This window comes from Pseudorasbora parva, chromosome 10 (assembly GCF_024679245.1).
Source record: "Pseudorasbora parva isolate DD20220531a chromosome 10, ASM2467924v1, whole genome shotgun sequence".
Lineage (NCBI taxonomy): Eukaryota > Metazoa > Chordata > Actinopteri > Cypriniformes > Gobionidae > Pseudorasbora > Pseudorasbora parva.
Window position 1 is genome coordinate 16210615 of NC_090181.1, and position 21951 is coordinate 16232565.

The following is a 21951-nucleotide window of genomic DNA, read 5'->3' on the forward strand; positions in this document are numbered from 1 at the left end:
ATCTCCTCATGAAAAGAATATAAAAAAGAAATAAAACAAAGCATAGAGGCCCCAACCCACTACTTCAGAAACCTAAAATGGTCATTGGATGACCCTGGTTTCCTGTACTTCACATGGATGCACACGTCGTCCACTGTAAAGCCGCAAATTATAAAATATCTGATGGCAAGTAATTCCTGAATGAATCTGCATTGTTTAACAAATTGATTGAATCAATGATTTAATGACTCACTCATTAAGTCTTTTTGTCGCCATCTTTTGGTGTAACGATGTAACCCGCAGAAAAAGTAACCGATACATCTCCACTACTAATGCACAGACTGATAGCCTGTCTGCAACACGCAAAAACCAAGCCAGTGTTGGACTACCGTTAAAACCAGTCAAATTCAAGGACAAACTAACTCTTGTATAAAATACTATTTAGGACTTAATGCTTTTTCCAGTGTTTGCATGTATTCATACTTTAGTGAGCAAATGAATGTTCCTGGACTGCTGAATTTAGACATTCCTGTGGCTGTGTGAAGCGGTGTTCTTCCACTGAATGCAGATCTACAGTGATTTTGGAAGTTTCACACAGCGTTTCTGCTGAACTGGCAACAGCTGTGCGAGCCGAGTGGAAACAGTGACTGAGTCTCCTGGATGTCAGGAGTGAGTCACCCCCCCCCCCCCCCCCCCCCGCCTTCCAAGATTCCACAGTAGTCATCACTTGAGCTGAACCCAGAACAATGTCGCCATTTTAACTTCCACCCAAAATATCCACCTTTTTCTTGTTTGCGCAACTCATTATGGGGCTTGCATTACTACTCTAGAGCAGTTACAAGTGAGATTCACACAACACAATCAAGATACGCCAGTGTTGTAAATATTTCACAGAGATGGAGATCTACAAACCAGGCACTTAAGGCATTTGGGTCAAGGTGATGATAGTGTCTTTTCTTCTTTGAGCTCACTCACTTGTGGAAGTCACACCTCGCTAACAGGAAGCATCTGCTGACAAGCTCAAAGGTTCACAGTAGCCTCATGAAGCTCTTACAAACAAACTATACAAATTGATTTGTCATGCAAAGCATTAGACTTCAACAGTTCTTTTAAAATTCACTTTTTTCACAGTGCACAATTTGCTGGTCTGAACTTATATTTTTCATAGTATTATCTTATTTCATTAACCTGCAAATTCCTCATGCTCTTCAAAGTTTTGAGAGCTTTTGAAATTACAGTCAACTGCCTGCTAATGCAAACACAAAATAAATTGTTTAAAAGTGCATTGCGCTTGGTAGCATCACAAATATGTTCCCCCTCCTTACGGCTCTTGAACAGGCAGTTTATTGTAGATGATCTTGAGGACGCTCTTTGCAAATATTATGGATCCAACTATTAGGAGCATTGAGGAGGGTGGGGTGGATGGGATGCCATTCGCTCCCATTGGTAAAACTAACCATATGTTGGACTGCAGACCACATGGAACTTCTTTTAGGGGTTCCTGAGCATCTGGAGTTGTTTAACTTCAGATACTTTCAGACTCTAGGGGGGAGGAGGGAGGGGAGTTCACTCCTCACAGCTCTGTTTCTGGGGTAAACACATCTGTGGACATTGTTTATGCTGCGTTCACAATGAAAGCAGGATGGAGAAGCAGAGTGTAGTGTGCTCATGTTTGAGGTTTATTTAGCTCAACTGTGTGTGTGTGAGAGAGTTTAGGGGGGCGGTAAAGGGTTGGCTGACCACCCTGGACAGCCCCTTCCTGACTACATCGCTGACAGGAAGTTTAGAAAGAAAAAGAGAAAAGGGGACGTGAATTTTTCTGTTTCTTCTTTTTGGTTTTTCTGCATTTTAAGGACTTCGCTCACCTTCGTTCACAAACGGAATACATAATTTGGAAAACGCACCAAAGAATATGGAGAACAGTTTTTACTCTATATTGGGTCATTCTGTGAGGGATTATTTGTAACGCCAAAGGAAGAATGTTGAGTTTTAAAACTGTATGATGAAAACAGCTGTTGGGACTGCATCCTGGGAGTAAGTATAGCTGCATACACAAACATCCACTCAGTATATACAGACACCACAGCAGCTTTCTTCACATTTTTGACTACTTGCTTTCACTGAGGTGAAAAGGTATTTGTTAATTCCTTAATTTTTGGGAACACTTATGGATGAAAGAAAACCGCTGGAAAGCTGGAACAACTGGAAGTCTTCACTTTTATACTTATTTAAAAGATTAATCAATATTAATGCATTTCCAAACACTTTATCTATTATGAATATCATGGGTTCAAATGTAAGAGCTAATGAAAACCCCATTCCAATAGGTCGCTATGTCTGATTATGTTGGAGGGATCTTTTCAAATACACTAAAACATTGCCAGCTGCATTTTAAAGATATTATTTAAGAAATTCTATAACAACCTTAACATCATTTCAGCCAGAGGAATTTTACAACACCTATGGTCCTTGCCCCTATATCGTGGGTATTGTCTCTGTCTTGTGAAATTGGGTTCTTGTTTTATTTAATATAGATCTTTTTTATTGTGTTTTTGCGATTATTGGGCATTGATGAAAAGGCCAGGTTAAGCTTTATTTTAAGGTGTCCATGTTACAGTGTAATTTTACATTTAAGTTATTACTACAGTAATGTAACGTACATGTAACGTGTAACAAGGACACAAAAAAAGTGTTCCCAAAGGCCAAAGAAATCAACTTCTTCATGAAAAATACAGCAATGTTTAGGGAGTTCATTTCTCATTTCAGTTCTCATGTTCAGTTTGGAAACAATTAATAGGGATAGGTTTGGCTTTACTGTCTACAATGAAAAAGCATGAGGAAAAAAAACAAAAGCTATACATTTCCCCCAAAGCATATGTTATATGATGTCACAGTATAGCAGGAACTGGAGATGGGAAACATCCTGGTAGCCAAGAAACAGGAAGAATGGGAGACAGCAGCAGCTTAGAACAGAGAACAAACCGGCTGCTATGATGCACAAAGCTTATTTCATCCTCACATTAAAATGCTGACACATTCCCGGTTGCACAACTTAGCCATATTGGCACATTTATTATGATCATATGACATTCTGAATTGAACTCATGTTGATAATGGACAAAAATAAAAATCAGCTAAGACTTCTGTTTTTCCCTTTGTATGTTGCAGTGGTTATCTTTATGTTCTTGGGTTCGTTGCAGTTTTGTTATACTGAGATTTTGGTTTGATCTTTCTTGTCTTTGTAGGGTGATCTAAAAGCATTCATCGGATTCTCCTCAAAGTTCTGTGTGTCCTGCAGTATGCACTATGCTTTCTCCTGGCCCTTCCACAGCACCCCCAAGCCTCTCCAAACCCTGTTCCCCACCCATATCTTCACCTATTCAGGCATCTTTCCATTCACAAACCTTCCCTCTTCCTCCTAGCCCTCTTTCTTCTTCCTTGACTTCTACTTCAGCCTTCCCATTGGTTGATATATCTGACAACCCCTCCACAGACACCGCCTCCCTTCCGCTCCCCACTTCACCCCCAATTTCATGTCTACAACCTTCCTCACCTCAGCTTAACTCCAATCCATCCTTACCTCCCCACAAACCCATGTCTCCCCAGGCCCCAAAGCCACCTCTCCCAGCACAACTTCCATCTGCTCTTCCTAAGAGCTCCTCCTCAGCCTTGCCTAGACCACCTCCACCTCCTGCCACTAGGCCCTCATCTCCACCTCAACCCAGACCACCTCCACCAGTAGTCCCAAAACCACCTGTCCCTATATCTCCAGTGAGCAAGTCCAATAAACCTTTTCCTCCCGGTATCAGTATTCTGGAGAAACTGATTAAGACGTGTCCAGTGTGGCTTCAACTGGGAATGAAGCAGGACAGGGCCATGCATATACTGAGCAAGGAATTTCTTGGGGTGAGAGGAAAACACAGGGGATCATTCACTTTGAATGCATTGTTGTGTTGTACTGCTTCTTATGTATTTATTTTAAGGTAAAGTTTGACCACCTTTTCACACATGGCTGCTTTTTCAGCATCTTACAAGAGAACACCTTGTTTTTAATGTCGCATCAAATTCGAACAAATTACAAATTTAAACGAAGCGCATGCCAACCTTAAAGTGGATCAATCAGATTAAAATGCTGCATTCACACCATGTTATAAATACCGTAAATAAAAGTTGTGATCACACCATGTTGTAATTACAGTAATTATGAGATTTAAACTTGTAAAAAGCGTTCACATCCTCATAGAGCTCTTAAGTACAGCTTGTAAGATGGGAGTTTTCAGAGAGCTCATATTTGTACCACGTGAATGCTGTACCACCTGACCACTGCCATATTGCCATAGAAACGCATAATTCCCAGTGGAGGATGTGTACAGCACAGAATACAATGTTGTGTGTTGTCTTCTCGAGACTATGGTATAGGCTACTACAACATGGTTTGAATGCAGCAAAAGCTCCATACGCTTTCCAAACGCTCTTGTGGTACTTTGATTTCATAAACCGATTGGTTTGCATATCGCTGCTTCAAGTTGAACACACCTTAAATCTGTAGTGTTCAGGTGGTACAGTAGCCATGTGGTCGCCTCTCAGAAAATTACGAGTTTACACGTTGTAATTACAAGTTCTACAAGCATGTGAAGGCTACAGTTAAAAATCATTACAGTAATGACCATAGATACAGGTCCTTCTCAAAAAATTTGAATATGTGATAAAAGTTCATTTTTTCCCATAATGTAATGATAAAAATTAAACTTTCATATATTTTAGATTCATTGCACACCAACTGAAATATTTCAGGTCTTTTATTGTTTTAATACTGATGATTTTGGCATACAGCTCATGAAAACCCTCAAAAAAATAGCATATTTCATCCGACCAATAAAAGAAAAGTGTTTTTAATACAAAAAAAGTCACCCTTTAAATAATTATGTTCAGCTATACACTCAATACTTGGTCGGGAATCCTTTTGCAGAAATGACTGCTTCAATGCGGCGTGGCATGGAGGCGATCAGCCTGTGGCACTGCTGAGGTGTTATGGAGGCCCAGGATGCTTCGATAGCGGCCTTAAGCTCATCCAGAGCGTTGGGTCTTGCGTCTCTCAACTTTCTCTTCACAATATTCCACAGATTCTCTATGGGGTTCAGGTCAGGAGAGTTGGCAGGCCAATTGAGCACAGTAATACCATGGTCAGTAAACCATTTACCAGTGGTTTTGGCACTGTGAGCAGGTGCCAGGTCGTGCTGAAAAACGAAATCTTCATCTCCATAAAGCTTTTCAGCAGATGGAAGCATGAAGTGCTCCAAAATCTCCTGATAGATAGCTGCACTGACCCTGCCCTTGCTAAAACACAGTGGACCAACACCATCAGCTGACATGGCACCCCAGACCATCACTGACTGTGGGTACTTGACACTGGACTTCAGGCATTTCCTTCTCCCCAGTCTTCCTCCAGACTCTGGCACCTTGATTTCCGAATGACATGCAAAATTTGCTTTCATCCGAAAAAAGTACTTTGGACCACTGAGAAACAGTCCAGTCCTGCTTCTCTGTAGCCCAAAGTGGCTTGACCTGGGGAATGCGGCACCTGTAGCCCATTTCCTGCACACACCTGTGCACGGTGGCTCTGGATGTTTCTAGTCCAGACTCAGTCCACTGCTTCCGCAGGTCCCCCAAGGTCTGGAATCGGTCCTTCTCCACAATCTTCCTCAGGGTCCAGTCACCTCTTCTCGTTGTGCAGCGTTTTTTGCCACACTTTTTTCTTCCCACAGACTTCCCACTGAGGTGCCTTGATACAGCACTCTGGGAACAGCCTATTCGTTCAGAAATTTCTTTCTGTGTCTTACCCTCTCGCTTGAGGGTGTCAATGATGGCCTTCTGGACAGGGTCGGGTCGGCAGTCTTCCCCATGATTGCGGTCTGAGTAATGAACCAAAGCTTTAGGAATCTTTTGCAGATGTTTAGAGTTAATTAGTTGACTCAGATGCTTAGGTTAATAGCTTGTTTAGAGAACCTTTTCATGATATACTAATTTTTTGAGATAGGAATTTGGGGTTTTCATGAGCTGTATGCCAAAATCATCAGTATTAAAACAATAAAATACCTGAAATATTTCAGTTGGTGTGCAATGAATCTAAAATGTATGAAAGTTTAATTTGGATCATTTCATTATGGAAAATAATGAACTTTTATCAAATATGCTAATTTTTTTAGAAGTACCTGTATATGTAAATTCAACCAATCCAGACACGTTGGCGTGGCTGCCATCTTGGAACGGTCAGAGTGTCGTTGCAATTTTTGAGATTGACAACTGTATTGAGTTACAGGGAGTCTCCAAATGTCTCGTTCACACAGCAACTTACAGCAGTCTCAAATACTGTCTGTAACGTCCCGCTGCATCTAGAGTCAAGCCTGTATTATCTTACCAGTAACCATAGCAGTGAAAGTAATATCAAAGCTGGGGATGTCCATTAAAAGAATAGTCTTATTTTTACACAACAAAAGTAGAATGTGGTTGTGAATTCTGAAAATTTGCGTGTGAGTTTTTTATAGAATGGGTTTGTCACTGCCATAAATAACCGTAGCCTAGGCTACTGCACATGTGAATAAGGATTCAAATACAGGACTGACAACCGTATTCTGCAGCTTCATACTGTTGCTGCTGTGTGAATGTGGCCGTCACAATTAGTTGTGCCCCAGCATTGTGCAACATAGTTGTGAAACCACCAAGATTTAAATTACAGAAGAAGTGGTTTAAACTAACCAGTGAGAATGTTTGTGTTTTTATAAGTATAAACTAAAAATTACCGTTTTTTAAATGACACTTTTTAATGTTGTGTTAGTTAGCTAAATCGTCTGCTAAAGTCCATCGCAGATAAATAATTCATACAACTACCGTTACTATGGTTACAGAATGAACTTGCTCTCGAGTGTTCACGCCACGGACCAATTATGTCAGACGGCCTATAAAAACACCCACTAATGAGGCGTACATGCTTGAACAACTTTAACTATAATGAGGATAAATATTTATTTATTTAATTAATTTGGTTTTTAGTTTAGAAACAATAGCGTTCAGTCCTGCTTTTCGGCCACATCTTATATGCTATTTTGTTGTTGTTGTTTTACCAGAGCACGTCTCATAAAAGTGCCACTGCGTTTTGTATAACTACAAGCCTGCACTTTTTTAACCTAGCGTTACTATTCCTCATCGTACACTGATACGATTAATTTACACTTTACTGCCGAACTGATTGTGTCATTGTTTTGATTTTTGCAGATATTTTTAGTCAGGAGGGACGCAAGTCAAAAAACAATGGTACTGACAGTACGTCTTCCTGACCAGATGGGGGAGCCCCAGGTCAAGGAACTGCCCATAAAGGAAGAAAAATCCCGTGAGTTCTTTCTTTTGCATTAAGAAAAAACCTTTGCTTTCAACTACACTTAAAAAAATAAAATAAAATAAAATAAACCTTTCAACCCATGTTTGGGTCAAAAATAGTTGATTTAGAAATGTTTAATGTCAGTCAGACAACACACACACACATACATTTGCATACAGGCCCTATACAGACAGGCACACACAAACAAATGTGGATACATACCTGAACAAATCAGCATAGATTTTTGAGTGCGTACAGAGGTCCCTAAGGGTATCGAAGTCTGGTGGGGGTTGCGGCCTTGTGGGCCACAGGTTTCCTGTCCCCAACCCTGCATTGCAGCAGTACAGGATGTCCTGCACTGGCCTCTTATAGCTTCATTTCCGTGTGTGTGTGTGTGCATGCGTGTGGTCATTTTCAAATTTGTATAAAGCAGGCTTGTCTGTCCAGCTGTTACAAAGCTATTGGTTTCATACTTTTTTTTCTTTCTTTTTTTGTGTGAAATAAAAATCACAATGGGTTACAACAATGGGTTAGGTTCTATTTTAGTGTTTCTACCTCATTAAATCACACAATGAACTGCCACTACTAAATTTAAGTAGGCCTATTACAGCTAAGAGGTAACATCGGGGACCAGATGTGTGCCTATAGCATTAACATGTCTGTTTCTATTATTCACTGCAGTGTTGTACATTGAAGGGTCTGTGCTGGTGTTTGAGAACATTTTTAAACTCATTGCTTTCTACTGTGTTAGCCGGTAAGATAAAAACAAAAAACACAATCACAAACCTCCAAGCACACATATTTTACTTTGTTGAACCTTTTGCAAAATATTCAGAGTTTTCATTATATCTTTTTTGCAGGGACATCCTGCCTTTTCCTCTGAAGTTACCTCAGGTAATTCAAAAGGTAGCTAAATATGAGGACATGGAGGTGATCTCTTCTCTAGGTTCAGGTAAGACAGAACAATAGTTTATCTTAGTTCATTTTCATATAATTACTCAGTAATTGTTTGCCCACTGACTTGTACTTTCTGTGCTGATTTCAAAGTAAGTCTATGTAAATCTATTAAAATGTTAAATACCGAGTTATTGTTCCGTAGCCGCCGACTCATGTTTTCCTATAGACGAGAGAGGTGGGCAGAACAGAGAGTGGTTGGAATGTTGAAATATTGTATTTACCATGAACCATGAATGAGTGTCTCATTGTGTGCATGTATACATGTCCCATGCCCCAGACAATATTTCAAAACGAATGCGTGCGGGGTGGAGTATGTGTGGGATGCGTTCCAATTCTGGAGAAATCTGCAGAACTTCTGCACACATATTTTATGTGGGACTGCAGGTGCTATTGTAAAAAAAAAAAAAAAAACTTCTTTATTAGTATTCAGACATGAATAATCATTCCAAAACCAAAACGTGTCCCATAACAGGGGAGGTACAGAAAGTAAGTCATATATAGCTGTTCATGTAAATTTGTCACCTCCCACACAAGATGCCTTGCTCTATGTACAAATAAAAAAAAAAAAATTCTGATTTTATCAGTACTTTTATTAAGGTAGTGATATGATTCTTATTCTCTATTAAGATGATTTTTCAAACTACTTTGAAATAGTGCAGCTTTATAGTCCTCAACGATCCAGAATTTATATAATGGCTAAAACATATAACCTAATGGACACAATTTATTTGGTAGTGCATCTAAACAATTCATTTGCACGTTTTTACCTTATGTCATTACATCCTAAAGTAATATGATTTTAATTTCATATGAACTCAATGTTAAAACAATGGTGACAGTTCATAGGAAATAAGTGTAGAAAGTAGATAGCAGTTGATGCTATAATACTTAAGCATTGTGCAAATTGTCTTGTAAAGGTTTAATAAGTCTAACATGAACATGTTTCTTATGTTAACACAGAGTTCTGGAACTCAGCTCTGAACAGTCACGAGGAAGCGGAAAACGTTGCTGGTGGCTGTGATGCCTCGGATAGACAGGGGCAAAGCAGCTCCTGTGAAATCCAGCTTTCCATTGGAAGTGACCGGCTTTGGTATGTCAACCCAATTTTCATTGAGGAATGCAGCAACAGCTTGTCACCCACCTCCACTACCCCGGTTCTGAGAACCCAGAGTCTCAATGCACCAGTCCAGGCTCCGCCCAAATTCAAAAGGCCACCACCCCTACGCCCTCGTCCTCCCAGTGCACCTGAATGCCCTCTAAACTATGCATTAGCTAAGCCTTCAAAAGGGGAGTTTAAGGTAGTTCTTAGTTCTCCTCCCCCTTCAGTCCAAAAAGGGGAAGGAAGTGACTGTGAGCGTGTAGACAGAGAACAAGAGAGACAGGGAACTCCTACCCCAAGCACTGAGTGTGACAAGCCAGCTGTCTTACAACCAGCTCAGGGCAAAGAAGGAAAGCAGCTTTCTAATACAGCTTCACATCGAGTTCCTCCAATTCCAATCCGAAGGAGGTTATCTGAAAAGCAAGCTTCAGAGGAAACAACGCAGAAGGAAGTCCACACCAGCACCTCCACAGAAGCAAAGGACGATATTCCACAAATTCCTGTTGCATCTCTCATTTGCTTTGATGACAGTATAGAAGAAAGGGATAAGCCTATGGACCCAGATATTCAGCAACTTCAGGAGATGCCAGAGGAAGAGTCCAAGGTAACTAATGGAGCTCCAGTGGTGACTCGAGAGGTTACGCCTCAACCGAAGCGGCCCAATGCTCCAGTGGCACCTCCGAGGAAGAAAAGACTGTCTCAGAATCTGATGGGACAAGTCTCCCAAAGCTTTGGAAACTCACTTACGCCTGTTCCCCAAGAGCACACTTCCATTGTTTCTTTGAACTCCAGCAGCCCCAGTCCTGTCCGCCACTCGCTCTGCATCAACGCCGGTCATCCCAAAGTCTCCGATGTTTCTTTGTACTCTCCTGAAGGTGGTGCTCCACCAGACCACGACTCCTACTCAACCAGTAGCACCGAGGAGGAGGCAGATACCAATATGTCGACGGGTGCTCTGATGAAGAGGACCCCAACAATTATGCTAGACCGTGCCAAGCAACGACTATCAATGGTGTCCATGGCGAACCTCTCCAACGTCCTCACAGGCTTCATGAATGCAGACCGCAAGTTGCAGAAACGCATCGTTGAACTGTCCAGGGATGGAAACACGTACTTCGGCAACCTTGTTAAGGATTATCGAGCTTTCACTTTGGACACCATGCGGAAACACGCCTCCAGCACAGAGATGCTCCAAGAGATCAGGCAGATGATAACCCAATTGAAAAGCTACTTGATCCAGAGTGCAGAGCTGCAAAATATACAGGAAGCAGTCGCATACTCTGAGGAGAAACTGGGTAATTGACCTTTGCATATTTACTGTCAGAGCTGCTGCTTTTCAGTCTCTAAACAATTATTTGTGAAAATGTTCAGCTTCATGTTAAGATGTCAGTATGTTTCCATCCAAGCAAATTTAATTTAAGTTATATTTCACAGAAATAACAGTTCTGTGATTAACAGTTATTCAAAAGCAAAAATAACAGATGAAAACTCAAGCAAGCATTTTGGAAGTTTTATTCACACCTTGCTGTATCTTATCTATCATCCTAAAATTAGCTTGAATGCAATGTGCGAATAGAAAGTTGATGTAATTACTTTGCAAGGCTAGAATCATCCGAGCAAAGCACCTTATCCAAGCACCATTGTTGCCACCAATCTTACGTTGAGCTTAATAGACCGTCTATAAACACTGAGCTTTCTCTATTGTGCTTCTCAGTTCATAAAAAACAACGACAACAAAACAAATGAAGTAACAATACCACACTAGATCACAATAACCTTTTATTATCAGTTCATAGAGAAGCCCAGAAATCTTCTTGCATATTTAAGGCAGCTTTAAATCATCAAGTCTAACTAGCGATTGTGGGTACCTTATGAAGAAAGTTTCATATTTACCCTTTGCAATGAACGCTCTCGCACTTAGACACAAAATATGTTTGCTGCTTTTCCTTCTCTGTAGCACCAGAGTATTAAAAATGTCTCATGGAGCCTTTCACAGTGATATAGGCATATCATATTTGAAGCCATATCCTCATAGATTACTATGATTAAAAGTCAGACACAAATAAATAATGTATAAAGAATATATTAATAAATAAAACTTATCTTGGCAATGGTAAGTCATTTTCCTTATGTTTATGCATTTATATTCAGTTACTTATGCTGTATCTGTTTTCCACCTCTTCAGAGATCATTATTGAAGCGGCACTATGCAAAAGTGTCCTGAAACCCTTGCGGGAGGCTGTGTATAATGGACTGAAGGATATCCACTCCCGTGCAGGAAATCTGAAGAAATTAAAAGAGAACCAGCAAGTGGTTCAGGGGACCACAACCACAGACCTGGGGGTCACTACAAGTGTTCCTGAAACACCCATCATGGAGAAAATTCAAACAAGGCTCAGTAACCTACACCAAGAATATTCACCTCAGAAGAAGATCGACCTGCTCCTCAAGACCTGCAAAATGATCTATGAATCTATGTCTGTGGGCTCTCCAGGTGGGTTTGATTTCCAATCATATTCTTATATGATGCCTGGCTTTCATGTTTATAAACAGATACCATGCATTATAATACAATACAGTACATACAGATACACCCTTAGTAGAGCCCTTTTAGTTCTAATTCATATTCTATTCTACTTTTATATTATTATTATATTATATTATTATTATGTAAGCCCTTTTTGGTAAATGCATCATTACTCATCAGTTCCTGATAATGTGGAAGAAAGAGCACAACCTCTGAACAGAGAGGGACGGAAAACACATAAGTGATGTTTCTCTACAGCTCAAACTCCTCCTTTTCCTCCTCGCCCCAAATTTAGTCCAGATTACATCAAAGCTGTCATAAATGCCTCCGATTAAGTAAGTGCAACAGCTGCAAAAGACAGTGTTTGGACCTGCATAGTCATGCATTTATCATAACCTTGTTTCCAATAAAGCTAGCCTGACGTGGTCATACTCAATTCGAGTCTTAAACTGCTCCATTGGGCTGTGATTATGGGGCGTGTTTCAACCGAACCAGGAAATCAGAGCAACGAAGCAACGCATGTGTTGCCAAGTCTGCGTTTTTTTCCGCGGGTTGTTTTCCATGTCCGTGGGTTGAAGCGACTATTATGTGATATATAGACATGAGTGCGAATTTTAGCAGGCAACCATGCCAAAATAACACACATTTTACCCCCCAAACACCTTTTTTTTCCAGAGAACCCCCCGAGAAGCTATTGTTTAGGGCTAGTAGTTGGCGGGTTTTGTTGTAAAAACTTGGCAACCCTGTCTGCACGCGCGCTGGAATAAACGATCTTTGCTGTTGTTGTAAAAAAATGAAATAATTTAATGATACACAGAGTACTTACCCAACATGATCATCATTTCTGAAAGAAACAAGCTCTCCGTTTAGGATTCAAACAAATATACTCCAAGCCCCTTTGATTTCGTGCATGCTTATGTTACTGTTGATCAACATCTGTCCGTCATCATCAAAAACCCGCCCTTATGATTTCATTGGTCCGAACAGTTTCGGTTCGGGGATAATTACTCCTCTATGGATCGAGTCCAGACCGAACCGCCCGAACTAAAAATGTTGTGGGCGGGGCTAATTCGGCTGGCATCCAGGCTACAATAAAGCCATTATTAAATGTAGTCTTTGTCATATTTTAGCTTGCAGTTTTGTTTATGGTTTTCAAACCAGAAGACTTTACATGCAACCCGTCCATATTGGCATCTGTCTAAACTGGCTACTTCTATGCCAAAACAACAGACATCACCACTGGAGCTCAGAGTTAACATTTTCTTTATTTTTAAAATAGATATGCCTATTTATTTTAGTATCCTAAAACAGCTCACAATTATGCAGTTGCATTTTATTATTTATATTTTTCTCCTTGAAATCAGAACAGAGTCACCGACCCATCTTTGAGTTGCAACACACCAGTTGAGAACCACTGAACACATATTTTTTATCCTTTCATATGCACCATTCTTGTTTCAGTGCATTCTTTAGTAGGCATTCATGAGCACTGAGATTAGCCCAGATGAGTTTTGCTTGCAGATCCCGAGCTATTATTCAAGTGTTATTCAAAGAATCATCCAGCTCAAAGTCACAAATGAGATCCATTTCCTCTATTACAACTTCCAAACCACAATCTTAAGCAATGGTTTGGCAACACATCCTAGCCTTATGGGCATCAACAACACTTTTCTGAAGTCCAAAACTGTTTCCTCAGGCAAACGCCCTAAAAAACGAAACGGTCAGTAATGAAGATTGACAGTTAATTGAACTACAGGATGGGCTTATTGTCTTAACTGTGTAACTGTATAAGTTAGAAAAGACAGAAATGTTGGTTCTGTAGTTGTTAATACTCTCATTTAGTTCTCATTTAGATTCTATTATCTTAAATTAACCTCACTATATCATGCAGGTGCTTTTTTTAGATCCATAATAAAAGGACTGGGTTTCCTGTGGGACTGCAATACCGAAGTAATGAAATTTACATCTAATGAGACAATTTACTTGCACAGAAATCACTATGTCGCCTCTAAAGATTAAAATGCAACCCATTGCAATGCAATTTTGTTTTGAAATTGCATTGCTGCTTCATTTAAATGCATAGCACTCTTTGAAAATGAAGATAGGAACAGATGAACTCCCAATGAATCATTCTTTAAAACTGAATATACTGCAGTCAAGTTATATTGGTTGTGTGCTAACCTTTGTATCATCATAAAAACAGTGAATTATTTCAAAGTGAACAGGTAATGCACTCTGATAATATAGCCGATCAGCTTTTGACAATTTCTGATGATTAAGGTTTTAATTTCTGAGCATAATAATGTAGTTAATATTACTTGATGAGACCTGTTTTGTTTTACAACATCAATTGCACACACAAACCTCAGAGTGCATTTTGAAACTCTTGAGTGATTGAAAAACATGAGCTGCTGACTAATTGCTAAATATGAACGACAACCTTACGGATAGGTCTGAACGTTTCGGAAAATAATCTAAATGCTAATTATTTGTATTTTTTTAAATTTATTTTTTACCAATATAGCATTTTTTACCATTATTGATTTAACATGCAATTATTTTTTAAGCTCTTTATCTTCTGTGTTATTCAACAAAGATGAGCAATACATTATTGTATAGTGGGAATCTTTAGGCAGCTCAAGGTCCGATTACGATTTTTGTAGTCACGATCCGATTCCAAAATAATACTTGAACTTTTTTTCATATTAATTAATCTTATTAATAAAACTTAAATGTTTTTATAAACTATAAAAAACCTATATGTAAATAAAAGTACTGTTTAAAATAATTACGCAAAAAATGTTATTAAAACAATTGCATGTTAAGAATTATAAATGTATAAACTAATATAGCTTCAAAAACAAAACCTAGTAAATAATAAAGAGGAACAAAAAACATTACAAGCACTGAACAAAGAGTGCTTTCAGTATTTAAGAGTATCTGAACTGTGAGTGATATTCTCATCTTTACTGTTGTTTGATTATTAATTATGACATTATAGACAGCGGGAGATCATCACTCACACTAATGCCTAATGCATATCTCTATTAAAATATAAGATGTGGTTGGTGCTCTCTGTGTAATTCCTAGAGGGTGCACTATGTAGTATTTTTGCAGTAAAATATCCAAAAACCACTAAGCCAGTGTTAAATATTTTATTCAGTTGAGTTCTTCCAATATCCCAAATATTTGTACATTTTGAAACAATTGCTATTTTAACCAAGGAACCGAGATGCCTAAGGGAGTTGCCTGTCAATTGTGTCATATCTGTGTTACCCTCGGTTTTTGGTTTTATTTGGGAAAAACACTTTACTCGTAGTAGTGTGAACAAGTGTCACAGCAGCCGCTGAGCGAACGCACAGAGTAACGTCATAACATAATTATAAACGCACTTAAATATATCTGGTAGATAAACAGATCTGTGTAACCTTATACTGATGACCGGAAAAGTGGAAATGGCGCCGACGACTGTGTCCCATCATAATAAAAGTCTGCTGCTCACTAGCCATGTGTTGTGTAACAATCGCTCCAGCCGTCTTGCTCAGCTCCTCAGTCCTATCCTGATCCTTTCCCACCAGCAGTGAGGTGAAGACCACATGTCCCAAGATTCTGTGCTCAAACTTGGCGTCCTTAAACTATGCCTTTGTTTTGAATAGGCGCCCTCTAGCGTATGGAAAAGTTACATAGTGCATCTTTAAGACATTACTGACTGTGTTTACATTAATTTTGCGTCATAAAAGCATTTTGAGATGTGCACAGGCGCATGTGCGAGGACTCTTCAAAAAGCGTGGCACAAGCATTTGGAACTGAAAGCCTTTTGTCAGTGAGTTTCATATTTTTAATATATAAGCACACTGCATTCCAAACTAAATAAATGAAGACTTCATAGAGCATTTGTAAGGAAAATACAGGCGGGCGAGAACACACACTGTAAGCGCAACATCATGCACAGTTTCTCAAAGCGCATATCGTATGAAGCCACTGAATGTCATTGTGATTCGATTCAACCTTTCAGAATATTATGAAATGTTATTTTATGGTTCGTGTGTGTGTGTGTGTGTGTGTGTGTGTGTGTGTGTGTGTGTGTGTGTGTGTGTGTGTGTGTGTGTGTGTGTGTGTGTAAAGGAAATGGAAGCAAGCAGTGTTTCTAAGTGCTATTGCTCACCTGCAGTTCCAATCTAAGATCAGAATTGATCCAGAATCGTTAAAGAGAGAATATTTTCTTCCACTCCTATCGTAATAGTATGACCAACACATTATTAGATTGATTAAACACAAACTGTTCTTTCATGTAGGCCAGGCCTGTAGACATAACGTGCCACAGTTGATGCTTCTAAACTAATTTATTCTCACGTGTCACGTGACCGCAGTGTAATCGCAGCCTCAAAAAATTATTTTGTTTATTTTATTATAGCGCGATATTATCGCAAATGCAATTAATCGTTCAGCCCTACTAATAAGCTTGTCCTGATTTTGCCGAGTTAGGTCAACATATTTTGTTGATTTTTGTTGAACAACATTCCTGTCTAAAAATTGAATCCTAACAAAATCTCTACTCCTAAACCTAACCCTACCCATAAGTTATCTCTAAAATCAGAGGGAAGCAATAAGTGAATAGCACTGATGTAGAAGCACCAAACCATTGATGTGTACATAAACTGTAAAATTGTCCCTTAAATCTGATTGGTTGATTGAAATGTTATGCTTAGATATCATGTTTTACTTGGTGAAATCAGGTTCTGTGCCCAAGACATCTAATGTAAACCGTACACTTATTTTACTCAAAAACCGACAATCACTACACTAAAAACATATGAAAAAAAACTCCAGAGGGAACCCAGGGTGAATGAGCCTTCCAATTTGGCCAACAAATTGACAGCTATTTCATTTACAGTCTACTTCACTGCACCGGTGATAAAGCTAGAGCAAAAACATAGACACACAGTGACAGAATACAAGAGGGTAAATTTGCTACAGACTTGTTTTTCAGTCTTTCAATGAGACATATGTCAGTTTACTGTTGATTATATTTGATTAGTAATAGACATAGCCAGCTCATGGGTATGCATTTACAGAACCAGTTTTTACATCCAACATATGAACTTCTGAATTTGTTTGAAATATTCATTGTCAAATGTCCAGCTTTAAGCATTAAAAGCCTGAAGTTTTTTGCCCTATTGCTCATCCAGAATAAAGTCAGTCTTATGATGCTTGTAGTGTACAGCACAGCTCTCTCAGCATATTCTAAATTGTAGTGTATTGGCAGCACTCCAGATGCAGTCTGAGTGCATTTCTTTCCTGCATATATTTCTTGTTCTATATACAAATAAAATGCAGGGAGAGCAAATAACTAAACTGGAATCTGTGTAGTGTAGCAATGAATGCATTTAGGAATTCCCTGTTAGTGGCCAGCACATCGATCTGGCCCTAAACAATGTGGCAGCATTATCCACAATGCAGATTTTATTCTAAAAGCAACGGTTTGCCACATACTGTGAGAATGAATTCTACTGACACATAAGACATGTTTAGAAATAACTTGTTCTTAAAGCAAGTTATTTCTAATGTGAATTTCTAATTACTAATGTGATATGAATGATTGAAACGGTTTTATAGTTTATTGATGAATGCATTTTGATTATTTCCTGATTGTTATGTAACAGGAAAGACTCACGGGGCTGATGATTTCCTGCCTGTGTTGATGTACGTCTTGGCTCGCTGTAACATCGGTGCTCTGCTGCTGGATGTAGAGTATATGATGGAGCTAATGGATCCGGCTTTGCAGCTCGGAGAGGGTGAGGACACACACGCACGCACGCACACACGCACGCACGCACGCACGCACACACACACACACACACACAGCTCATGAAAAATGGGGACAAAAACAAAAGTGTTGCATTAATAATTTTGTTCAGTGTATTTTAGAATGCCAACAACAGAGTTTACAGTTCAAGACTTATTATTAATTGTCAATGTCAATGTCAATGTCATTGACATTGACATTGACATTATATGGAGATATACAACCTCAAACATAAAAATCAAACAATTAATAATATTTTTTTAAATGTATGTAAAATGTGCGTGTTGTAGAAACTTAGAAACAATGAAGCTTAAGACTCATGCTTCATTTCAAATCTAAAACTATTTATTTTTATGAAACATTTTATAAGACCATGCCATGTGAGTTTTCAGAGAAGGCTGATAAGATGCTAATAAAAGATTTGATTGCCCTGTAAACACACATTTGCACTCTAATTTCTGGCGAGGAGAACTGTCCCATTCATGTTCCTATAGTTCTCACTCAACAAACCTTTCACCCTTCTGCTGTGAATGAGAGCGAATCTTTATTATTCTTTTATTATTATTCTTTTGTTTGCATTTAGCCATCATTAGCTTTTATTGTGGCATTACATGACTTGCCCATCTATGCCAGTTTGATCCCACATTAATCCATCTATTATATGAGGTCTTTTTAGAAAACCAAAAAAGCATATACTCGGGACCTAATGTAAATTATTTTAACAAATTATTTTATGGAATAGAATAGCTCCTGGCGTGATATAATGATGTCAAAATATGTTGTTAGCCTTTTATATGCAGCTAATAGCTACACCCGCTTAGCATTTATAATGTAAGCATCCATTATTGATAAGAAAATACAATCACATGAAAATTACACACAAACCATATACTATTGCAATCGTGTGTTTATTAGCTTCATGTTTTATGCATAGAAATGTTTCTTCAGGTTTGTTTTTCAAGGAGTTTAGAATGAGGAATTGTACAAGACAGTGTCATCAAGGAAAGACAGAAATGATGGTCATGTAATATGATTGACAGCTCCAGATCAAATGAGTGCTCTGAGTCATAACACACACAAATCCCGGAACAGGAGAGATGCTCTTTCAACTCTTTAGGTTTCATTATTCATTGGGAAAGTAATAGAAATTATATTCTGTATAACTAAATATGTAGCAAACATTTGAGAATCAATATTTCTCCAAATATGCGCACTTTTGGACTAAGAGCCCAAACGGATGCTATCTAGTGCATCTATGTGAACACAAATAAACTGGAGCAGATGTGACAGAATTTGAATTTGTGTTGATAATCTAATAAATATATAAAAAATTACAGATTGATTATTTTTATTTTTTTCCTGACAAATTAAGAAATTAATGAATGTCACTGCAACCTAGTTTTATTATAAACAGTGGTCAAATATCGAAGCATGATTTTGCATTTGCTGATTATGAACACATAATATAACAATAAAACAATATTTTCACACCTTTTTTTCTGTGACTTAACTTTCAGCTTGATTAGAAATAATGAAGTAAAAAAATATTTTGTCCTCGGGTGATATTTATCTTGAATTTTCTTTCTTTACATATGGCATTATTGTTTATATTTGTTCACTCTTGTTTAGATTGTCAAAAGCGTAATCATTTTATGATTCATTTTCATATTTAGATTACAATTTGAATCTAGGATGAGAGTAAAACAATAAAACCTACAAATACAATGCATTTGAAATATAGCAAATTTGTTAGCTTCAATAAAAATAAACCTCTGGGAAAGAAGAGTGCCATAGTTGAAGAACAATAAATAACATATTTAATTTGCTGAACACTGAACATTAGCTAGCATGGCAAAGTTAGTGCTACATAACCATTATATATCTATATTCTTCTAGGTTCATATTACCTAACCACCACTTATGGAGCTCTGGAGCACATCAAAAATTTTGATAAACAAGCTGTGACCAGACAGCTAAGTTTGGAGATCCAGGACTCCATCCATCGCTGGGAGCGCCGCCGCACCCTAAACAAAGCCAGAGCGTCACGCACCTCTGTACAGGTATTATGACAATGGCAAAGGAAAACCATAGGTCAGTCAATGTGTGTAGGCCTATTCATTTTTCTAAACGTTGTTCCACTTCCCTGTCAGGACTTCATTAACGTGTCCTTTCTGGAGGCTGGCTCCAATACCAAGACCCTGGGAGTCCGTCCCAACACTAACGCTCAGGACCTGTGCAATCAGTGTGCGGAGAAGTTTGAGGTATTGGATCCTGAGTCCTATTGCCTAAGTGTGCTGGTGGAGGGCCATTACAAGCATTTGGTTCCTGAAGAGTTTCCTCTCACGGTCAAATCCACCTTGCACCACAGTGAGCCACGCATTGAGTATTATTTCGTCTACCGCCATGGTCGCTGGCCAGAACAAGAGTCTGTGGACCAGACGGCAACTTCACCAGCACCCGAAGAGAATTTGATATGAACTAATGTGTGTGTGAGCATAAGATGTGTCAGTGAGAGGTGGGTCTGAGTAGAGGGTTTGAGCTGCTTGAATGGACAACTTTAATATACAAAAGAATGTAAGTGATGCACAGGAATGTAAGCTGAAATTACAATGCCTAACCACATAGCAGAATGTGTTATTTGCTGAGGGAAATTACATGAATTCAAAGACTGGCTTACAGGTGAGTGGCATTTGCTTTAAAAAGCTTGCTGCTGGAAATGTCCGGGAATCGGAAAACTGTTTTGAAAAGATCTAATTTTTTCTCTCAAAGGAGCATAGTGAGCCATAAAAACATGCATTTTTTGAGACTCAAGAATATCAGCACACACACACAGCAGACGCATCCTTCACCTTAGTTTAGCCTTTACTTAAGCAGATCTTATATACAAGCATTATACAGTCCTTGAAAGTTTTATGATTTATAAATGAAACTTTTAACTTTCCTACAATACATATCCTTTCACATCTCAGGGCTCAGCAGATTGTGACTCATACCCTGTTTCGGTGCTGGTTTCTTCATTTATGTTTCTTAAAGCAATGCGTCTTTACAGACCTTCAACTGGTTATGCACCTGCATTGCTTTCATATTATATACTCAAGTCATTTGCCACACAGATATGCTTTCTGTGTTATATTGTCTTCATATTTGGTTCATTGTTGCTGCATTTTATATCTCACAAAATATACAATAGTTTAGACATAAGCTCTGACATTGTGCCAAATAATTTTAAGCAGCATGAAAGCCTATGTATCACACAATACAGTATGTGAGTTTCAATGAGCACAACACTTGTCCAACCAAAGATTGGTGTTTGTTATATTAAAAATGTATACTGATAAATACTTTTTACATTATTTACAGTGTGTGTTTACATCTGGAAAGAGCAACTTTGGTGTTAAGTGCGCCATTTTGTGGTAATGGGTACAGGTCAAATCAGATTAGAGCTGCATCTGTTGTGTAAGAGTGAATTTAAGAGACTTTACAACTATAGTAGCTCAAATTTACATGTGATCCAGAACAATACTGCCCACAGACAGTTTTTTTTTTTTTTTTTTTTTTAAAGAAACCCTCACATTATTAGTATGAAATAACAATAACAATAGCACCGTTCTTGTTTGTGCATGAAAAAAAATAGGAGGGGGTGTATGAATACCTGTCATATTTAAGACAGCACTATAGCTTTAGCTCTACTGACACGTGTGGGAAGGATATTTGCAGTTTTATCAAACATTGGAATTCTGTGTGGTGGAGCCTCTCTGGAGGCTGACGAGCTCAGCTATGTTTATGGCATATCAATGATAGAGCAATGCGGCGGGGTGGAAATGAGACATCGATGCTGACTGTAATACACACGAGATGATTGGAGAGGTGTATGATGCAAATGTGTGATGTCATGCTGTTCTTCTCTTCCAGATGTGACAGTTTCATTAACACATCCCTGAAATCTTTACCTGATTACAGCGTAATTACATGAAAATTGAAACGATTTGTGTCCACAACATTTGCTGTACTAAATCTACACTGACAAATTGTGTAAATAAATTCACTCAGAAATTGCTAGTAAATTTCACAAAATGTTACAAAGAAACATTACGCGACATTGAATTAAACATGGGATTCTGAAGTAGAAAAACTGAAAATTTATTTTCTTGTAAAATCCTCCAACAATCTGTGTTTAGCAACAAATTAGAAAAATCCTTTTAAAAGTG

The 21951-nt window shown here is 38.5% G+C and overlaps 1 protein-coding gene across 1 annotated transcript; it reads left to right on the forward strand.

Moving 5' to 3' along the window:
* Positions 1–1631: 1631 nt before the first annotated feature.
* On the forward strand, positions 1632–21096 carry rin3 (Ras and Rab interactor 3). The gene is made up of 10 exons (XM_067455322.1): positions 1632–2013; positions 3225–3885; positions 7252–7366; positions 8036–8108; positions 8215–8306; positions 9272–10705; positions 11596–11904; positions 17601–17732; positions 19640–19803; positions 19894–21096. Exons 2-10 carry the CDS (start codon positions 3286–3288, stop codon positions 20218–20220), a joined length of 3246 nt encoding a protein of 1081 aa, XP_067311423.1. The 5' UTR covers positions 1632–2013; positions 3225–3285; the 3' UTR covers positions 20221–21096.
* Positions 21097–21951: the final 855 nt, after the last annotated feature.

What these genes read in the sequence shown, in the direction of transcription:
- rin3 (XM_067455322.1), top strand. Translation starts at nt 3,286, where the DNA reads ATGCTTTCTCCTGGCCCTTCCACAGCACCCCCAAGCCTCTCCAAACCC. An exon ending in CATAAAGGAAGAAAAATCCC is followed by an intron (nt 7,367 to 8,035) that starts GTGAGTTCTTTC and finishes TATTCACTGCAG; the next exon opens with TGTTGTACATTGAAGGGTCT. An exon ending in GCTTTCTACTGTGTTAGCCG is followed by an intron (nt 8,109 to 8,214) that starts GTAAGATAAAAA and finishes TCTTTTTTGCAG; the next exon opens with GGACATCCTGCCTTTTCCTC.